At 55.1% G+C, this 21254-nt stretch overlaps 1 protein-coding gene across 3 annotated transcripts; it reads right to left on the reverse strand.

Moving 5' to 3' along the window:
• Positions 1–22: 22 nt before the first annotated feature.
• NCAPH2 (non-SMC condensin II complex subunit H2) lies at positions 23–21251 on the reverse strand. 3 transcript variants are annotated; one of them, XM_077340531.1, is made up of 20 exons: positions 20964–21251; positions 19147–19248; positions 17699–17754; positions 16746–16827; positions 13933–14004; positions 12039–12118; positions 10006–10160; positions 9336–9431; positions 8175–8293; positions 7991–8062; positions 7072–7138; positions 6408–6515; positions 6096–6149; positions 5741–5811; positions 5188–5296; positions 4361–4435; positions 3419–3474; positions 3084–3185; positions 2835–2984; positions 23–2054 (listed from the first exon to the last, which is right to left on the reverse strand). In XM_077340531.1, exons 1-20 carry the CDS (start codon positions 21078–21080, stop codon positions 1914–1916), a joined length of 1884 nt encoding a protein of 627 aa, XP_077196646.1. In that variant the 5' UTR covers positions 21081–21251; the 3' UTR covers positions 23–1913. The 3 variants fall into 3 exon arrangements, with proteins under 3 accessions (XP_077196646.1, XP_077196645.1, XP_077196644.1); XM_077340530.1 differs by having other exon boundaries at positions 8175–8299; XM_077340529.1 differs by having other exon boundaries at positions 8175–8302; positions 20964–21250.
• Positions 21252–21254: the final 3 nt, after the last annotated feature.

Genomic DNA, 21254 nt, shown 5'->3' on the forward strand with positions numbered 1-21254 from the left:
ACAATGAAAAAAACAAACAGTGTTGTGAACAAGGACGTATATTTGGATAGCGGCACACATCAAGACACAAAAGGCCAATTGGCACATATAAATATGGACTTAAATGTCATAAGATACTGTCCTTTTTAATAACATATTCAACACCATAGCCAAAGACATTTGCACTGGGAAGAAATCTTGAGTGGTGGGTCTCAAGCACGCATAGGAATTATCTAATGATATAGACTGTCTTGCATAAAACTTTTAAATACTATATTGTATGAGAGATGGACTGATCCTGCAGGGCTCTTCTGATGTTAGGAAGGCCTCGGCCTCTCTGCCCTGCTGTTGGGCCTCTAGAGCAGGGGTAGTCAAACTGCGGCCCTGCAGATGACCATGGACTACAATTCTCAGAAGCCCCTGCCAGCGAATGCTGGCAGGGGCTTCTGGGAATTGTAGTCCATGGACATCTGGAGGGCCGCAGTTTGACTACCCCTGCTCTAGAGGAACCAGTTGGCCTCTGTATGAGACAGGAGGCTGGACTAGATGACCCAGCAGGGCTCCTCATATTTTTCTTACGAAGACCTCGGCCTCCGTGTCCTTGCTGGATCACCCGGGGAACCGATTATGCATCCTGTCTCACGCAGGGACCAGACTAGATGGACCCTCACTGCTCTGACCTAGCAGGACTCTTCCGGTGTACTTATGAGTAAAAATCTTGTATTTCATTTAATTAATCCATTTATTATTTATTAATAATTAAGGGAGGGGAGTTTTCCCACTCCAGTGGTTCCCGAAATTAACTTTTTCCATTGGAGAACCTGAAAAACTTGTCCGACTTCATCATCAGGCTGCATATTGCCAGTGTGAAAAGGTTTTCCTAAATAAGCCTTTCACATATCCTTTATAAGGTTTTATTTTTTTCACTCGTGCCCCAAATCTCCTACTGGACAAAACCGAAAACCTGAGGGGCTCTTCCCTCAAGCCGCCCATCTCTGGCCCTTTTGCAGGACACCCGCAGCTCCTGCCTCAAGTGGCTCCCTCGGGACAACACCCTGGCGGGGGGTGGAGAAGCCCTGTGCAGCAGGCCAAGGGACGGATGCAGGCCCCTCCGTTGCCAGGTGGTGACATTTTCCTGCAATTGGCCTCCCCCTCTCCCCCCGCCACGCCTAAGAGCAGCTGGGACAGATTGAAAAAATGCAGGCAGCGTACCTCCCTCCGTGGATCACAAACTGGGGGGACAGACGCCCGCCTCCTCCTGGTGTGGGGGCAGTTAGTGGCATCAGCGGTGGGAATGAACACCAAAGCTAGGCGAGGCTGCAGGCTGCAGCACCAGGAGCCAAATCCCTCTGCGGGGCCACTGTGGGGCTCAGATGGACCTTTAAGGGAACACCCAGATCCAGACCCAAGTGGCAAGTTCTTTCCCAGTGCAGCCGCACCCCGCTCCTTCCCAGTTCCTGGCCGTGCCCAGGGCCAGGCACGAGACTGCCATTCCGCGACTGCAAAGGTCACAATCCGGATCCGATTCCTGTGAAGAAGCTGAAAGAAACTCCTTGCAAGTCCTTTCCCTGCCTCCTTTCCCATTCCTCGTTGCAGAATTGGCCCAGCAGGGCTCCCACCACCCTTCTGGCCAGACGGAAAGCACAGCCCCGGTCCCTCTGCCCCCAGGGCCTGCAGGAAGGCCGGAGGAGGGTGGGAGACGCCCTGGTCTTCCTCCTTCTCGTGGGGAGGGGAGGCAGGGTCTTCTTGGTGGGCCCAGGAGGCCAAAGGGCAAGTCAGCGACAGTCCAGAACACGCCATTTGTTGCAGCAGAGAACGGCGGAGAGGGGCTTGCCCAAGGACCCCGGGAGCAGCAGAGAGGAGGCAGCAAAGGGAGAGGAGGGGCTGTACAAAGAGGGCAGGCATAATTACACGGCGGGAGGGGGGAGCAGAGGTCACTGCTGTGTGAGGGAGGGGGCTGTGTAGGTCTGGAAGCGCTGGTGGGCCCTCGCCTGGGTCAGCAGGCACAAGGCCACGGTGTCCACGGACTCCTCCAGGCCAGGCTGCTGGGAAACCTCCACGGTGTAGTCGTTGGCCTGAAGGCAACAGAAACAACAAGGCTGACAAAGTTACCAGCACTAGAAAGTGGTGGTGGGGGGGGGAACACCACAGTTTGTCCAAGCCGCTAGCCATGGCAGTTACGGCAAATAAATGATAGAATCCCAGAGTGGGAAGGGGCCATGGAGGCCATCTAGTCCCACCCCCTGCTCAATGCAGGATCAGCCTCCAGCATCCAGGAGAAGGATCTGTCCAGCCGCTGCTTGAAGACTGCCAGTGAGGGGGAGCTCCCCACCTCCTTAGGCAGCCTCTTCCACTGCTGAACTGGACTCCTAGAATCCTAGAGTGGGAAGGGGCCATAAAGGCCATCCAGTCCCACCCCCTGCTCAACGCAGGATCAGCCCAAAGCATCCTAAAGCATCCAGGAAAAGTGTGTATCCAACCTTTGCTTGAAGACGGCCAGTGGGGGGGGCTCCCCACCTCCTTAGGCGGCCCCTTCCACTGCTGAACTAGACTCACTGTGAATACCCCCCCTCCCCCGATATCTAGCTGGTTGGTGGGGTCTCCATGTAGTTCAACCCATTCCTGGGGTTTCCATCCTCTGCTGCCGACAGAAACGCTTCCCTGCCCCCTCCAAGGGACGGCCTTTCAGATTGCTCAGGGGAGCCTTGAGTGAGTGTGCAGGTACACAGAAGCTCACCTCTTGAATGAAACTCTGTTCTGCGGTCAGAGGGACCTCCTGAGTGGGCACCACCCCTCCCCTCCCCGCAGCCTAGCTGCCCCGCCTTCCTGGGCCCTTTTTCGGTTCTTCTACTCACAAGCTGCAGGGAGGCCAGCAGGCAGCGACAGACCTCGAAGGCGGGCTCCCCGGCCACCAGGCTGGCAAAGGAACGCCACTCGCCCACCTGGCCCAGGCGGGACACCAAGCGGTCCCCGTAGCTGTGGATGTCAAAGGGCCCCTGCGCTTCCTGCTGAGTGGGAGACGCTGGTCAGATGCTGCCGCCACTACACACACACACACACACACACCCGCCTCCTTCCGCAGCCCCCGCCGTGACCCCCGTCACCTGCTCCTCCAGCTGCGGCCCCATCTTCTCCTCCCAATCCCGGACGCGCCGGGACAGCATCGTCTCTCGAGCGTACTTCTGGGAATGGGCTATGAAGAGGTCCTGGGGGGGGGGGGGATGAAAAGAGAAAGGGGACCCCTTCGGTTTAGGAGATGGAGGAAACTCTGCCTCCCTCCCTCTCGTCCCCAGCACAGCTGAGGAGATGCCTGGAAAGGTGGCCAGCCAGAGCAGAGCAGGGGCTCATGGTCATTGTAGTCCATGGACATCTGGCGAGCCAAAGTGGGGCCACCCCTGAACCATGCCCACTTGACCTATGGGAGGGGCAGGATACATACCACATTCTTCCGGACCAGTTCCTCATAGCTCAGGCAGTCGGGGGCTTCGCTGAGACCTGTCGGCAAAGGCAGAAATCAGCAGGCCTCTTGAAACAGCCACACGGGCAGAGCTGGGATTACAAGAGAGGAACATGCCCAAAGTGGCAGGGCTGGTCTGAGGCAGGCAGGGAAGGCGCCTGTGGCCCCCCGCCAGATAACGCTGGCTCTTGGGTCACGCCCTGGCAGCGAGAGCTGATCTGTCTGCAGGTCATCCTCAGTCCCGCGGCCAGAACGTGCCCCTGTGGGCTGGGAGGGCCAGCCTTGTGGCTTCTATGCCAGCTCCTAATCTGCTTTGAGGCTTATGGTCATTGTAGACCACAGACATCTGGAGAGCCACAGTTAGGCCCCTCCTGCTATACTAGCACCGGGTTGACAGGGGCTCATGGTAATTGTAGTCCACGGACATCTGGAAAGCCAGAGGTGGCCATCTCTGAAATATAGTCTACCATAATAATAAAAATGGGGTATAAAAGCAGGATAACAATACTTTAAATACCTGAAATTGTTTTCTCCTTCCAGCTCACCCTCCCCCCTCCAAAAGAGCAACGCCTCTAAGCGGCACACGGCTGCCCTTGGGGCGGAGCCCGCAGGTCTGTTTTGCCTTCCCTGGTGCCGGGGCCGGCCTTATCACCCGCAGGCAGACCCCTGCGCTGGAGGAAAGCCCCGCAGGCTGCACAGGCCAGGGATCGACAGGATCCTCCTCGTTGGCCAGCAATGGAGGCTGAACGTGTTGTGGGCGGGGCTGGTTGGGATTGCCAGCGCCCAGAAGTCGAAGACTCCCGCGGCACCGCTCCTGACCCAGGGTGCTGCCCCTCAGGCAGAGAGGCTGAGCCCCCCTTGGCAGTCGGGTGGGCTGGCACGCTGCCTCCTCCCATAAGCAGCTCTCCAGCTGACAGCCAGTACCTATCACAGCCTCGGGCAGCTCCTCCTCCTCTGCGCCCCCCAGCGGAGGGAGGTCCTCGTGGTCCACAAAATCATCTGTGGACAGAGACAGACTTTGGTCAAGACTGATTCCAAAAAAGAAGCCCTTTGGGGAGATGTCTGAGCTCAATGACTGCAGGTCAATCAAAGCCCCCCCCCCCAAGATTTGTATGAAAATGCAAAACAGCAGACCCCTCTTGAGAGTCTCCCTCACGTATGCATTCTTTCTCCAAACGCAGCCGATGTCTCGCCCACCCACCCAACGAGAGCTACGGCCTGATCTGCCAGGTTAGGTGCCTCTCCTGCCCACCCCACCGGCTCCTCCTGCTTTGAACCATCTCATCCATCATGGTGGGGGCCCCGACAGTCTATGAAGCAGGGCCATGAAGGACCGGGCCTCCCCCTGCCTTCTCTGATCCCCCCTTCACGGGCAGCTGGTGCTCGGCTCCCCACTGCCTTGGACCCTTTGCCCCCTTGGAAGGACTGTCGTTTCAGCTCGCCTCCCTAGATCTGCACGTAGAGGGCGGCCACAGGGCCACGGTGCCCCACTGGGCTCGGCTTTGGGGAATCACTGGCCGAGAAGCAGCCATGTTTCTCCCCCAGGGATCAGGTTAACAGGGTCATCGGCAGCAAACCAAGGCCGGAAAAAAACAAGGGGCATGGAGGGGTAAAAGAAAAGAGACATTCTGATTTGGGGAGAGAGCTTTCAGGGCAGGGGTACATATGGAGGCCCAGGGACTCCGCAGACACCCAGACACCGCAGACACTCCGCGTCTCAGCTCAGGGTTCAGCGAGCACAAGGGAAGCACCTTCTGCTCCACCCTCTTCCCGCTCCTCCTCCTGGGGATCCGGCTCCTCCTCCTCCTCCTCCTCCTCAGGGGGCAGCTCCTCTTGTAGTGGGGCCAGCAGCGGCCCTTGCTGGAGGGGAGAAAACAGAATGAAAGACCACGGAACATTTTTAAAAAGTAAAATGCGGAAACGATCCCAAGTTGGACTCTGGGTACCCAAACTCTGGGCTGGATTCCACATGCACAGCCAGGAGACAGAGTCCCAACAGAGAAGGGGCCAGTGGGGGGAAATCCATCTGTGGCAGCTGCCCACCTCGCCTCCAAGACTGGGGCCCAGAGAGAGGGGCGGCAGCAGCTTCCCAGGGTCTCAGCAGAGGCCGTCCCTGTCGCCTCCTACTCCTTCCTTTTAACAGGAGATGCCGGGGGCTGAACGGGGAACCTTCCGCCTGCCAAGCAGAGGCTCTTCCGCAGAGCACCCCCTCCGCCCCTGGGAGAGCCGCTGTCTTTTGCTCCCCTGCCCAGCCAGGAAGGGGAGGGGCTCCCCAGCTAGCCCGCCTCCCCTCGCCGCCAGTACCAGTCGCCTCTGCAGCTTCCTCTGGGCAGCCAGGCATTCCTTCACGTGCTTCCAGTAGAGGATCTCCAGATCTGTGCGGAAAGAAAGCCAGCCAGCCTGAGAATCAGGTCCCTCTGCAGCAGCACACACACAACTGCACCCGCAAGGGCCGACACACCCCGGGGCTCAGCCTCTCTGATGGTCCAGCCTGCAGCCTCCAGGTCTGGTTGTTTCATGTTAGCCTGAAATAAGGTTGTCTGGAAGTGGTGCTCCAGAGCAGCACCAGAAGAGAGGCAGGCAGGCAGCTAGCCAGCCCCCCTCCCACGCCCCCCTCCCGGGCCCGAATGCCTGCATCCCGCCAACCTCACCCCCTCACCCGCAAACGTCGGCCCTTTCCTCTTGCTCTTCCGGTTGCCGGCTCTGTCGTGCTCTGAGGAAACAAAGCAAGTGTGTTTAGAAAAAGGCAGCCCCCCCCCCGCTCCCACTATCCCTTTGGCTCCTTCTTAGACCCCCCCCCCCTCCCGGGGGTCACAGGAGTCCCCTTTCCAGGTGGAGCCCTGGGGCTGCCGATCAAGAAGCGCATTGGCTCTTGACAAGCTTTGCCGACAAAAGCAGAGCTGGATCCTGCCCCACTCCCACCCCCAGCTCTGGGGCACAAGAGGCGAGGCGAGGGCCCCACGGCGCCCACCAGTGGCCGAGAACCACTTGCTGAACTCCTGCAGCTTGCTGGACATCCTCCTCTTCCGCTTGGTGCCCGGCAGGCCATCGAGGCTCCGGGGCACGGAGAACGGCTTCCCTGGGGAGAGGAAGGAGAGAAGCTCCTGCGAGGTGGCCAGTCCATGGCACTCCCCCGAGAATCCTGCCCCACCCCCTTTCCCCAAAGGCCGGGCAGCTCTCGTCTCCCTCATCGCCCTCTGCTGTCTCCGGGTGACCAGGGGCTCAGGTCAGAGTCCGGCCAGGCACGAGCCATCTTTCGCTCTGGCAAAAGCGCCATGGATGGCCCCTGCTTCAGACGGTGGCAGAGCTGTGGCTGGGCCGTGGCTCAAGCACAGTGCACCTGCTTGGCCTGCAGAAAGTCCCGGGTTCAATCCCTGGGAGTCGGTGATGTGCGAGCCCTCTGCCTGAGAACTCAAGAGAGCTGCTGCCAGCCTGACTTGGATGACCTAGGAGCCTGATTCAGCATGAGGCAGCTTCAAGTGTGTTTGATGTTCAGGAAGCTGGGCCTGGAGCAGTTTCCTTGCCCCTCCGCAATGTCCTAGGCCAGTGGCTGGCTGTTCCCCCTTTGCATGCCGGGAGGGTGAAATGGGGGTCGGGAAGAGTCCCCCAGCGCCATCCTGCCTGCCTGGACTTACCTTTCTTCAGGGGCTTCTCATCCGAGGAGCTGAAGGGGTCCAGGCTGCGCCAGGGGTCCAGCATCTCCTGGCCAAGAAAGAGAGACCCCATCAGGGAGTGGACACGAATGCTGGACTGGCAAGGAGCAAAGACCACCCCCTGGCAAGCCCAAGACAAGACTGGGCAACCAGGAGACCAAGAAGGAACACCAGATCACAATGCCAGTGCTCCAGTGCACACAAACAGAGTTATTCAAGATGTAAGAAGTGAAAAACACAGTCCTGAGCCTCAGGCCAAACACGGGCCATGATGGTAAGAGGGGGGCTGGGAACCTGCTCCAGTTTCTCTCCACGAGGAGCAGTAAGGCCCAGAGAGACTTCAGCAGGGTGTAACGCCACACAGTCACCCCCCCTGCAGCCACTTTCTACAGAAGGACTGATCTTAGGTTGTCCGGGAATCAATGGTGATTTCACGAGCAGGGAGGTGTTCTTCGACTTGGCCAGGTGCGCCATGGCGCTGGCCTCCTACGAGCTGCCTTGGACTTCGGTGATCACCGAGGCGGCCGAACTGAAGCGCACCTCCCTACTCATGAGATCTCCGTCCCCCACCTGGAGGTTGGCAGCCCTGGGAGTCAACAGGCTCGATGAGCCAAGCAGGTCGAAAGGTGCTTACAACTTGGTGAACTCTCTGAAGATCAGGAGTGTCCAAACCTGTGTCCTCATCAGCTCTGATACACACAGGGAGTAAATCCAGGTGAGTCGCCTGAATTTTCTGAACTGGATTTCGTGTGCGTGCCCACGAAAGCTCCCACCTGGAATAAACCTGGGTTGGTCTTAAAGATACCCCAGGACTCAAAGTTTGTTCTGCTTCCGAAGAAATGTGCCCGGGGGCACGGCTGTTTACCCGCAGGGGGGAGCACTCACACACCCCCCCCCTTACCTTGAGGGGAGCGCTGGCTTCTGGGGCAGGAGGCCTCTCCCGCAACACGTAGCCTTTCTTTTGGGGGACGCTCTGCAAGACAGGAGCAGGGCTGTCAGGGCCCCCCCCTCACACAGGGGAGCGAGAGAGCCAGAATCCCCACGGGGAAGGGGTCACCCAAACTGGGTCTCCCGGCCCCACACACCGCTTGATGCAGGACGTGCTCTGCGGCTGTCACGGGAGTCTCTGGGCCTCCATCGGCGACATCCAGCAAGAAGTCGCTGCCGTCTACGTTGTCGTCATCACAGCCTCCCTCAGGTCTTGCTGCCTCTGCTTTTGCGGGGGGGGGGGTGGAACACAGAGCAAAAGTACTGTCCTGCCTTGCAGCCATCCACTTGCTGGGGGGGGGGGACGACTATCATACACCCTTGGCCTAGAGGTCTCCACACTGCGGTTCTCCAGGTGTCCAGGGACTACAATTCCCATCCCTGGACATCTGGAGAGCCACAGCATGACCTCCCCGGTGCTCAGCCTGGAAGTTCGCTTGAGGCCTGAGCGAGTTACAGAAATCTATTCTGGAGGTGACCGTCGCATGGATCACCGTGGTCAGGTAGGGCGCTAGTAGCCGGGCTTGGCGAAGGTGGTGAAATGCCTGTCTGGCTACCTTGTTGACCTGCGCCTCTATAGTTAGGGAGGCGTCGATGGTCACACTCAGATTCCTGAACTGGGACACGGTCGTAAGTGGCGTCCCTGCCAGGAATGATGGTTGCGCTTCCTGATCCGCCCCCCTTCCCCCCAGCCACCGGACCTCCATCTTGGAGGGGTTGAGTTTCAGGCGACTCTGCTCAAGCCATTAAGTCACTGCTCCCAAACATCTGGTGAATGGTTCGGGGGGAGGGGGGTCCGGGCGGCCATCCATGAGGAGATAGAGCATATTGATGACAGCACAGCCCAAATCCACGTACCAGCTGGGCCAGAGGGCGCATAAAGATGTTAAATAGTGTGGGGGAGAGGACTGCACCCTCAGGGACCCCACAAGGGAGTCTGTAGGAGTGTGAGAACTCATCCCCCACCGCTACCCTCTGGGTCCGGTTATGGAGGAGGAGCATATCCAGCTTAAAGCTTCAGACCAGCACAGAGACCCGCCTGAATCTACCCCCAAAATCTTGTGGTTCTCTACGGGCTTGAATCCTGCCTTTCTACTGCAAGCCACCATGGCTACCTTCTGAAACTGAGAAAACCAAGGAGGCTGTCATTACAGGAGAATTATATAATTCTATAATAAGAAGACATCAATAGGCCACAGAGGACTGTTGGTGTGGCCCCCTCCCACCTCGCCGGAGACCCCCAGCAGCCGCAAGCTCACCTCCTTCCCCAGAGAAGTTCAGGGCAAGAACGGCCGTCTGACCTGGGCTGGCCTCCGAGGGGACGCATTCAGGCACTGGGGCGAGGGGCTGGGCTCCTGCAGGAGGGCGCAAGAGGGAGGGAACAGCGTCCGAGGCATGCATGCGCACACTCCCGCCGTCCGTCCACGCACAGAATCTGGCAGTCCCCCAGAACTCTGCCACCGGACTCATCCAGGGCAGCAGGGATGTGGGACAGCCTTCGGAATCGCCAGTGTCCAGTCCGCCTGCCTCCCTGCGAGGCGGGGACTTCAGGGCAGCTTCTAAGGCCTGGCACGTTGAGGGATGGCTGCACTGAGGCCAGCTCCTGCATGCCCTTCTTGAGGACTCCGTTTCCATCCATGCCAGTTCGGGCAGCACGGATGTGTGACCCCAAAGGCATGCAAGCGGTTTTAATAATCCCCCGCTTGGCTTCACATCCCCAACCCATTTCCGGGTCACGCTTCAGGCAGCTGCTTGTCCCCTGCTGGTGTCTGCCAGCCCTGTCGGATACAGGGGGCTGGGCTGGAGGGGCCCACTTGGACGCAGTCCGGCAGGCCTCCAAACTGTACTCTGATTTCTCATGCCAACCGGGTCCTACCGCTGGTGAGCTGGCCTCCCGCCATGACGGAGGCTGCTCTGGATCATCCGTACCCACAGAGTTGCCACCGTCCCATTGCCCGTTCCTCCCTGATGGGCACCGGGTGGGCGAAAGTTGCGCCAGCTCTACCATGAAGGCCCCGTTGGCGTGGGGGGTGCACGTGTTCATTGTGAAGTCCTTCCGGCTCGCCAGGATCTCCCCTTTCCGGCTGCAAGGGAACAAGCGGGGGCTCAGCCAGGGGAACACGGCAGGCGAGAAACATTCGGAAGACTCTGTCGCTGCAGCCAGAGGCAAACAGAATAAAATGCAAGAACCTCACGCCCCCATCCACATCCACCATAAAGATAAATCGACCTGCAAATATAATCTTAATGGTTTTCATGCACACCTCTCTTAAAAGGATCTTTCTGGTTGTTTTTCCAAATAACCAGCAGGAATTTAGTTTGGCAGCCAAGTTACAGCTGACTTACGGTGACCCCTGGAGCGTTTTCAAGGCAAGAGCTGTTCAGGGGGGTCAGCCTGGCTCTGCCTCAGGGGCCTGGAGGTCTCCCACCTAAAGACTAACCACCCCCCCCCCCCCACGCCACTTAGCTTCTGATTCTGGGCTAGCCTGGGCCATCCAAGGCAGGGCTCTCTCAGTTTTCTGACACACGAGATGCACCCTCTGTGCAGAATAAGACAACCGCAGAGAGTGGTGGTCCTAGACATTACATATCTTAGAAGGTGGGCTCCAAAAAGAAACACTAGACCAGTATTGGTTGGGGCGACACCAAATTTCCCTTGACCACCCAGCTAAACTTCAGAATTGGTTTTAGATAAAAGCGCATTCTTTAATATTATTGACCACTGAGGAAGACCCAGGAGGGTCGAAATGCATTTGGTCTGTTCGTGTGCAGTCAGATCTGTATATTTTTTACTTTGTTTTTAACATTACATTGGTGCACTTTAATCAATATTTGTTGTAATTTTTAAATATTGTTTTATAGCTCAACTTTGTATTCCTAATGGAGGAACTCAAAACAGACACTTGGTAGGAGAGACCTTCGCATTCACCAAATGGAGTGGGGGGGGGGGTTCTTTTCAATATTTTGAAGCACACAATTGGGGAGTTGTAAAACAGGAGATAATTAAATCAGAGTCCAGTCAGGCCCCTTTAAGACCAACCAAGATTTATTCAGGGCGGGAGCTTTCGAGTGCAAGCCCTCTTCCCCAGACTAAGAACTCCTTACATGACAAGTTAATTGTAAGAATGTTTCACACCCGCATGGGAACAGATGGGGCAAGCAACATAGGGTGATGTGGAAGCCTTTGATCACTTTCCCAGAAAGTTTTATTTCTCCCATGTTTGTGTGAACAACAACTGAATTTCAAGGGGATTGATTGGCAAAGAATTGTCATTGGCTGTATTTGGATGTGTGACACAGTTTAGTAATGTAACAGAATTAATTTTTGCTATATATTCCCACGGTCATGAAAGGAGTTCTTAGTCTGACGAAGAGTGCCTACACTCGAAAGCTCACACCTTGAATAAATCTTTGTTGGTCTTAAAGGTGCCTGACTGGAGTCTGATTTTATTGTGCTACTTCAGACCAACACAGCTACTCATTTGAATCTAGGAGATAATTAACTCTTCAACACAGACACTTTGTCTATGGAAGCTCAGCAAGTCAAGAAGGAAGGACTGGAAGAGCTGAGCAACCCCATTCTCTTTCAACGAGACTGAGAGTTTATGGGGGGGGGGGGTGAACGACCCTCAACCTTGCAAGCATGTATGCTGCATTATAGAGATTTTGGCCACACGGAGACACTTTGGAGCCAGTCGAGGTTTCTCCCCACAAAGAGCTGTTGTTGCATTCGGAAATTACTCCTGCTGATGAAGAACGTTTCGAAAAAGAGCATTTATGGGTTGCCTCTCTGATATTGTACATGTGGATCAGTACTTATGTTCAAATACATAGTACTGATTGTTAAACAGAGACCACAGTTTATACAAAAAATGAGGCAAATACAGAGATTGTAGCGTTGTATTAGGAAGTGTGTGCACAGCTGCTGCTTGTAATTCACTGGCTCCAGGAGAGATGCTTACCTAAATAGGGGGTTGTCCTTCTTATCTGCCTCCTCTGGGGGCACCAGGGCCATTGGAGTCAAGGGGACGACACTCACCGCCTGGAGAAACAAGGACAGCACGGCTGGGGTGAGAGAGCTCAGGGCTGGCAGGGTAGGGGGTGGGTGGGTGGGAAATCTACCCAGCTGCAGACTCAGCCCTTCCCAGCTGAGGCCACAGGGGAACCTCATCATGGAACCCTCTTCAGCCACGGAAAGTGGGAAAGCTGGTGAGACATCCAGCTACAGCCCTATAAGGAAAGGCTGAGGGGAGTGTTCAGCCTGGAGAAGAGGAGGTTGAGGGGACAGGATGGCTCTCTTGAAGTATTTGAAAGGCGGTCACTTGGGAGGAGGGCAGGGAAAGGCTCCTGTTGGCGGCAGAGGAGAAGACCCACAGTAATGGGTTCAAACTACACATAGAACAGTACTGGTTCAAGTGTAACCTCTCAGCTACGCACTCCTCTAGCCAAGGAACGGCTCAGCCAGGTTCCCAAAGATCTCGGGCAGGGAAAGGTGTGCTGCTGACTAAACAGACCTGGCTGGGTGTGCCGGTACCCTTCTATCAAAGTCTTTCACCAGCAGGTGAGGAATGTGTTGTATTGTTTGGCAGACTTCCCATAATAGTCAGCTGCCCTCCTCCTCAGCTCTGTTGGTGCAAGCGTGTGTTCTACGGAATTCCTTTCTCCTTTTAAATGCACTTAACTGTTCAAATGTTTTTATTTACAGTAGGAAAAAAGAGTCCAGTAGCTCCTGCAAAGCTAGCAACATTTGTGCCAGGGGAGGAGCTTTCCTAAGCCACTGTGCACTTCCTCAGATCCCAGTATCCCATGAAAGTTCCCACCCAGCCACATATGTTGTAAGTTTTGAAGGAGCTACTGGAATTCCTGCTCTTTTCTGCTGCTACATACAGACCCACCTGGCCACCCACCTTGATGTATCTCCATGGGAGGCACCCTTAGCCACAAAGAAATCCATGAGCCTTGTGTTATAAGGACAACACCCAAATGCTGCAGACTCTCTTTGTGCAATCCACTTTAGCAGATTTTTGTTGCAACTAGAAAATCTGGAATGATTTAAGGGGCTGCTGGATTCTTGATCTCCTCTCGCGCCGCAGACAGACTAGCACAGTTACCCATTTTGACCTTTCCCCCTGGAAGGCGCCACATTTAGCCGTACGGAATGGAAATCCACCAACCTTGTGACAGGAGAAATGGAATCGCATTCTAGCCTGTGTCTGAAGAAGGGAGCAGCAGCTCAGGGAAGCTCCTGCCCTCCGACAAACATTCTTAGTCTTTAAAGGGCTCTGGCTCTTTCAGGTGCTACAGATAAACATGTTGACACTTCTTGATCTGTCTCCATGATTTTATTTTATTATTTTTTTTAGCATTCGCCACCGTGGGGACCCTGAGGAGAGGCTGCATAACAATGTTTTGAATTATGGCTTCCACTGAAAGTCTGTAGGAAATGGAAACCATGTACCCTCCCGTTCCCCAAAACCTGTCCCAGCTGAGTCTTGTTGCCTGAATCTGGGAGTCAACAGGCCTCTCCCCAAATCCCTGCCCCTCTCATCCAACACCCAGCTCAGAAATCCCATGTGAGAGCAGCAGCTCTGAGGGAGGCTGGGTGTGGGGATCGGGTTGCCAACTCTGGGTTGGGAAAGACCTGGAGACTTTGGGGGTGGAGCTAGGAGTGGGAGGGATCTGGGGGAGGGAGGGACTTCCGTGGGGTATAATGCGAGGGAGTCCCCCTCCCAAGCAGCCGTTTTCTCCAGGGGATCCTGATCTCTGTCACCTGGATCCTGATCTCTGTCGCCATGATTCCAGGGGATCCCCAGGTCCCACCTGGAGGGTTGGCTTCCCTTAGCAGGAACCACTTACTCTGTGCTGGTGGTTCTCCCTCAGGTCCGTGCTGGCTCTGCTGCTCTCCTGAATGTCATCCAAAGACAGGAACTGCAGCGAGGAGAGAAGAAGAGTGGTTCTGACAAGGGGAAGGAAGACTCCCCACCCCTCGTCGGGAAGCACGGAGAGCACACCTACAAAACTGCACTGGGAGCAGAGAGACTATGAAAGCCCAGCCCTTGGGATGCATTTAGATTTCCAACCTGCCGGATTCCCAGAGCCAGTCATCATGTTAAAACTGCCCCAGGACACTGGAGGACGTGGTCTGGCATCACGCAGCAGTTTCACATAGGCCTCTACAACCAGAAGCAGCTCCTGGACTTCTTTCATGCACATACTACAGCCAAGCTCCTCATGGTAGGCAGAGCCCTTGAAGATCCTGATTACTGCCATGAACTCCTTCTCCTCCATGGCTCATAGAATCATAGAGTTGGAAGGAGCCATACAAGCCATCTAGTCCAACCCCCTGCTCAACGCAGGATCAGCCCAAGGCATCCTAAAGCACCCAAGAAAAGTGTGCATCCAACCTTTGCTTGAAGACTGCAAGTGAGGGGGAGCTCACCACCTCCTTAGGCAGCCTATTCCACTGCTGAACTCATTGGCAGAGCCTCTGTTTGGCAGGCAGAAGGCTCCAGGTTCAATCCCTGACAGCATCTCCAGTTAAAGGATCAGGCAGGAGGGGATGGGAAAGACCTTGGCCCGAGACCCTGGCTCAGTGGCAAAGCCTCTGCTGGGCAGGCAGAAGGTCCCAGGTTCAATCCCTGACAGCATCTCCAGTTAGAAGGACCAGGAAAGAGGGGATGGGAAAGACCTCAGTGGCACAGCCTCTGCTGGGCATGCAGAAGGTCCCAGGTTCAATCCACGGCTTCTCCAATGAAAAGGACCAGGCAGGAGGAGATGGGAAAGACCATGACCTGAGACCCTGGCTCAGTGGCAGAGCACCTGCTTGGCCTGCAGAAGGTCCCCGGTTCAATCCCCGGCAGGATCTCCAGTGAAAAGGACCAGGCAGGAGGGGATGGGAAAGAAACCTGAGACCCTGGCCCAGTGGCAGAGCCTCTGCTTGGCAGGCAGAAGGCCCCAGGTTCAATCCCTGACAGCATCTCCAGTTAAAAGGACCAGGCAGGAGGGGATGGGAAAGGCCTTGACCTGAGAGCCTGGCTCAGTGGCAGAGCCTCTGCTTGGCCTGCAGAAGGTCTCAGGTTCACTCCCCGGCATCTCCAGCTAAAAGGACCAGGCAGGAGGGGATGGGAAAGACCCTGGCTCAGTGGCAGAGACTCTGCTTGGCAGGCAGAAGGTCCCAGGTTCAATCCCCGGCATCTCCAGTTAGAAGGACCAGGCAGGAGGGGACGGGAAAGACCTCCAAGTGAGAGCCTGGAGAGTCACTACCAGTCTGGGTAGACAACACTGACTTTGATGGGTTCCAGGTTCTGATTGAGTATCAGGTTCCTTCGCGGGTGTTCCTGCACGGTTTAAATTTCTAAGTGGCTGACATCACTCAAGGCGACTGACAACGGGAACAAGGAAGACAGCAAAATGACACTGAATCGGCAAACCAGCCCCAAGCCGCACAACAGTCGGTCTCCCCGTGCTGTTTGCAGCCCACCCATCAGCTTTGAGCCCCTCCCCGCAAACTCAGCTACTCTTTGTTCGAGCTGTTCTGTGACATTTGGGAGAAGCAGCCCCCTTGCCTGTGCCTCAGCCTCAGCAGATGCTCTTGCGCCGGAAGCACAGGGGCCGAGTCAAAGCTCCCGTGGGACGGATCCAGCCCCCAGGCTTTGCTAACGTCCATGGGCCATAGGCAAAAGACTTCTCTTCCCCATTAAGGGTGGCGTTGCACTATTCAGAGACCAGGGGGGCATCTGCTTCTGTGCCAGGGGGCACTCCCACTTGACTGGGGTTACCGTCAGAGGCTCTCCTGAGATTAGGTGAGAGGCCCATGGGAGAGGGCCTTCTTGGTCCTGGTACTAAAGCTCTGGAGTCCCCCCCCCCCCAGGGAAATTCGCCTGTCGCCTTCTGCTGCTGTCTTCCACTCTTGCCCTGTCTTTGGCATTCCCTTGTCAAGGCCCTCTTCACGTGTTACTGATTACCTCCTCCCACGGTCTTGCCATGAGTCGTGCAAAGTTCACATGTTACCTATTTCCCTGCTCCTGCCGTTCCTTTCCTATCTTGACATGTTAGAATGCTTTCGCTGCCCAGTATTTTCCCACAGGCCAGAGTCCCGAGGGATTAGCAGGCCTCTTTCCCCCCAAAATGTTTTTCATTGCGCTGACCTTGTCTATGCATCGATTGGGAAGGCTTCGTAGTGTCTATGTTCCAGAGCACACTTTGCATGGGAAACTTTTGTGCCTGCTGTTTTATTCAGCGCACCTGTTTTCAAATTGGGCGGGAGGGGTCTCAGGGCAAACATCAAAATTATGCTTGTAAGCTTGCTCTTTAGTCCTAGCAAGGAGGCCCCTTGTTCTCTGTTCGCCACTTCCTTCAATAAAAAGATTTTCTTCGACAGCGTTTGCTTATTAAGAGTGGCTGGACATCCCTCTCATCTCTCTTTCTTAAGCAACTGCTGTTTTATGCTCTTTGTGCACTTGAACAGTGTTTTAAAATTGTTTTAATGATTTGTGTTGGGAGGGCGATTTTAATGGTTTGAAAATGTGGTTTTTATTATGCGTGTTTCAAATTGTTAGGCAACTTGGTGGCCCTTGTCAGGGCCTAAAGGGGGGATATAAATTTTGCCAGTAAATCTTAGAAAAGAAAACAGTTCTGCCTGCATTAAGGGGCAAGAAAGGCAATCTCACCCTCTCCTCTTCGGATTCTGGACCAGCGCTGACATCCTTATCCGCTCCATCTTCTCCCACAGAGGCTGGCTGCTTCTCCCGCCTAAGGGAAGGGGCAGGGGACAGAATAGGAAGAGAAATGAACTTTGCTTTAGCAGAGCTTTCTTTTTTTGGGGGGGGGGGAGAAAGTGGCCCTCTGTGGGGAATGAGTGAGAAGAGTAAGCTAATCACCAATAAAATTGGGCGTCAATCATTACTCAAAATTGGCATTTTCAAGCCTCAGAAGAAGAAACATACCTGGAAGCTTTAACAGAGATGGTGCAAGCCTGTAAGGCTAATTGCCACTCTGGGGTCAGAAGGCCAGACTGGCTGGGGATTCTGGTTGGGGGGGGCATCATCTGGGCATGGAATGGGGGTCACTGCAAGAGGGCAGGTAGATGTGAATTTTCTCCATTCTGCAAGGGGTTGGACTAGATTGAATCCTAGAGTTGGAAGGGGCCATACAGGCCACCTAGTCCAACCACTTGTTCAATGCAGGATCAGCCTCAAGGTGGCCTTGGAGGTCCCAACTTTTATGATTCTACCAGGAAGGCTGAGGCTGGTGGATCACCTAAGCTCAGGAGTTCTGCCTGCAGTGGGCTAAGCCAATCAGGCGTCCACACTAAGTTCAGCAACAAAAGGGTGAGCGGTCGGGAGGCATGGCCTGCCAGGTAGCCCAGTCCAGGTTGGAGACAGAGCAGATGGACAGAAGGGCTAAAAAGGTATTGCGTGTCTAAAGCACGTGGCAAATGACAAGCATGTTTTCCTAAATGCAAAGGAGGGAACAACCCAGTCTGCCATTGAAGACTGTGAATCCACTAGAGCAACTTTCAGACTCGCCTGGGAAAAGTCTGAAAGAGCTCAAGGTGGGTCAGGAAGTGGTAGTTCCTTCGTGTCACCCCCACCCCCAGCATGGAAGAAAAGGCTTAACTCACTTCTTATTGGAGATGCAGTCAAGGGCCTGGTAAACCAAAGAGTACAGGTACTCCACCTGAGAGAGAGAAAAAAGCAACGGGACTTGGCGCTAGGAAGGGACACGATCCCAAAGGACACCATCCCGAAGGAATGCACCCTCCACAAACCCCTCTGCAGGGGTCCTGCGTTGAGCAGGGGGTTGGACTAGATGGCCTGTATGGGCCCTCCCATGATTCTATGAAATGTCTGTGTATTTATTTCAATGGGAGACACATTTCTGCCACTTTCTGTCCTTAATTTGAAAAAAACCACAGTCTTTCGGGGCCTTCAAATCTCTGTTTGTTCAAGTCCTAAACTGAGCATGAGGGGCAGGACCCAGTTAAACATCCCTTCTTGGAATGAACATTGACAACACAAAAGGAAATCCCCTGAGGTTTCTATTTGCTGGATCATGCTACGACCAACCCACGATATCCTCTGGCCCTTCCTATTTATTTACTTGCAACACTCCCACTGATCCTCTGATGGGATTAATCACAGGATTAATCAGCAAGGCCCTGCCACCCGCTCCAGGGGACAAACAGGCCAGTCCTTATGGAATGGAAAACAAAATACACGGACATTAGAAACCACAACATTTGAAAACCAACCGGGAAACATTTAACCTTCCATGATGTTTTGTGGTTGATCTAAGCGCAGCAGTTCTCTAACAAAGAAAAAGAGCAAGAGCTAGCTTTTCTACCCCGCTTTTCACTGCTCAGAGTCTCAAAGCGGCTTCCAGTCGCCTTCCCATTCCTCTCCCCACAACAGACACCCTGTGGGGTGGGTGAGGCTGAGAGAGCCCTGATATCACTGCTCGTCAGAACAGCTCTATCAGTGCTGTAGCAAGCCCAAGATCACCCAGCTGGCTCCATGTGGGGGAGTGCGGGACCAAACTCGGCTCACCAGATCAAAAGACGCCGCTCTTAACAACTACACCAAGCTGGGATTTCAAAGGAAGATTAGAAAAAGAGGCTGCTGAAGTGCAACAGATAATGAAGTTCAAGGCAATGCAATCCTCCTGGACTGAACTGAGACATTGGTTTTCTGTCTCATTACCAACGCTGATTTCTCCACACCTATGACCCCTCTGCGTATCACCCCTCACCCAATCACACCTGGCATTTGTCATCCAGCATCTGAAATCACTCCACTCCCCAAGATATGACAGATGGACTCACATTCTCGCTGTCTCTGTAGAAACTCATCCCCTGCGATAAATGTTTGCCTTTAAGCTGCCCCTGGCCTCTTGCTCCTTTCTACTAACTCAGACCCATCTCAGTTCTCAGAAGCCGTGCTGCTTGGAGAAGCCCATGTCCTCTCCCCCTCAATGCATGGCTTCCGCTTCTCCCCGCCAAGGAGAGAGAAATTATGTCCAGCTTCCTCCTGCTCTGCCCTGCCCCAGGTTTGCCCTGACAGCCCTCCTCACCTTCTTGCTGTAGATGCAGGCCGAGCCTTGGATCAGCAGTGCCGCCTCTATGAAGTTCATGGTGGTTTTGCCCCCGTCAAACGAAATGCATATCTGCTCAAGCTGCGGAGGAAGAGCGACAGAGCAGAGCAATGAGGGACACAATGCAAAGCCACAGAGCCCGAGGAATCGGAAGGGAACTTAGAGATCGCCCAACCTTCTGCTCAGTGCAGGAAATCCAAACTAGGCTATAACCGACAGGTGACTGGCCGTATTGGGTCCCTGAAGCTTTCATTCTCATATGGCTCTTACTGTTCGGAAGCGTCTGCTGACCTCCCCCTATAAATCTGCCCTCGTGTGACCTCAGATCATCTGACCAAGTCTTGGCCTTTGAAGTAGCATAAAACTAATATTCACCCTGGTCCAGAGACAGATGTGTGGGTGTTTGCCTCACCTTCACTTTGTTTGTTTATTTTTCACATTTATATGCCACCCTCCCAGAAGCCTCAGGGCGGTTTACATGGAACTGAAGAAACTATACAGAAAAAATTACATATAACTAATTATAACATTAATATTATTAACTGATAGTAACAAGTAACTGTATAACATTTAACAATAATAATACAACAGGTCCAGGGGTCTTGGTGGATTTGGGGGGGGGGGGGCAGGGGGCTTGCTAATGTCGATTGGTTGTGCCTGGCCCCAGCCAAATGCCTGGTGGAGGAGCTCCCTTTTGCAGGCCCTGCGGAACTCCTTTGGCTCCGTCAGGGCCCTGATCTCAGCTCATTCCACCAAGTGGGGGCCAGGACCGAGAAGACCCTCCCTGATGCCAGGCGGACTTCTTTCAGCTCTGCTCTTTCAGCCCCTCCTCTTAGGATTTGTTTTCTAGACCCCCAACCATCTTCCTAGTCCTCCTTGGAGTCCACTCCTATGTTTCTGCATCTTCCCAAAAACATGGTACCCAGAAAGGGACTCAAGGATCATCTAGTCCAACCCCCTACACAATGCAGGAAATATTCACATCACATTCAGTATTTGAGTTTCCAAGCTGTAACAAAAATGTAGAAATCAGAACGCCCGTGTAGACAAAATGGAAAAGTGATCAGAAGACCAAAAAAAGTGTCTAAGTCTGAAAGGGCGAGGTAAAAAGGATCTCTGCCCCCAACCCAATCCTGGGGGTGGCTCCCATAATAAAAGAAACCGCTTGCTAGATCAGACCAGGGGTCCATCCAGCCCAGCCTCCCATCTCACTCAATGGCCAACCAGCCCCTGTGGGGGTCCAGCAACAGAGGCCAAAATCTTCCTCTGATATGAATAGATGGAAGAAAAGCCCTGCTGGGTCAGGCCAGGGAGGGTCCCTCCAGGCCAGCCAGTTCCCCTGCAGGGCCAGCCCCAGGGCAGAAGGGCCTTCCCCTGATGCTGCCTCCTGGCTGTCGGATCCAGAGGTTGACTGCCTCGGACTGGGGAGGATCTCCTCGGCCACCATGGCCAGCAGTCATTAGAATGACAGCATCGTAGAGTCGGAAGGGGCCTCCTGGCTCAGGAAACTGACAGCTGCCCCCCCCACACACACCGTGGCCCCGATTCCACGTCCCGGTGATGCCTCCTCCTCCTCCTCCTCCTCCTCCTCCAAAAAAGCATCCCAGGGTCCCTGCCCTGCCTTGCCTGCCACTCTCAGGGTCACTCTTCCCCCCGACCCGCGTTCAGGGAGCTGCTCGCCTCGCCCCCTCCCTGCCTCCTCCTCCTCCTCCTCCTCCTCCTCCTCCTCCTCCTCCTCCCGGGCCCCATTCCGGGAGATCTCCCGGGCGCGGCGGGAGGCCGGGGCCTCCGCTCACCTCCTCGAGGTACTCGCCCAGCTGGGCGGCCACGTCCACCTCCCAGTTCTTGGTGAGGTCGCGGATGGGCTGCAGGAAGGGCAGGAAGCGCGACTCCGCCTCCTCCGGGCCCGCCATGGCCGCCTCAGCGCCGCCGGCCGTTCGTCTTTCCCGCCGCCCTCACGTCATCACAGCGCGACGCCCCGCCCGCTCCGTCGCCGACTCGCCTGACGGGCGGGGCGGGGCCCGGCGCTCCGCTCCGCCCGCCCCTTCGCCCCGCCCGGGCCAATGGGCGCGTCCTCCGGGCGTTCT

This window comes from Paroedura picta, chromosome 5 (genome assembly GCF_049243985.1).
Source record: "Paroedura picta isolate Pp20150507F chromosome 5, Ppicta_v3.0, whole genome shotgun sequence".
NCBI lineage: Eukaryota > Metazoa > Chordata > Lepidosauria > Squamata > Gekkonidae > Paroedura > Paroedura picta.

What these genes read in the sequence shown, in the direction of transcription:
- NCAPH2 (XM_077340529.1), bottom strand. Translation starts at nt 21,080, where the DNA reads ATGGCGGGCCCGGAGGAGGCGGAGTCGCGCTTCCTGCCCTTCCTGCAG. An exon ending in TGGGCGAGTACCTCGAGGAG is followed by an intron (nt 19,249 to 20,963) that starts GTGAGCGGAGGC and finishes CTTCCTCCGCAG; the next exon opens with CTTGAGCAGATATGCATTTC. An exon ending in GGAAGCTGCAGAGGCGACTG is followed by an intron (nt 5,297 to 5,740) that starts GTACTGGCGGCG and finishes TCTCCCCTCCAG; the next exon opens with CAAGGGCCGCTGCTGGCCCC.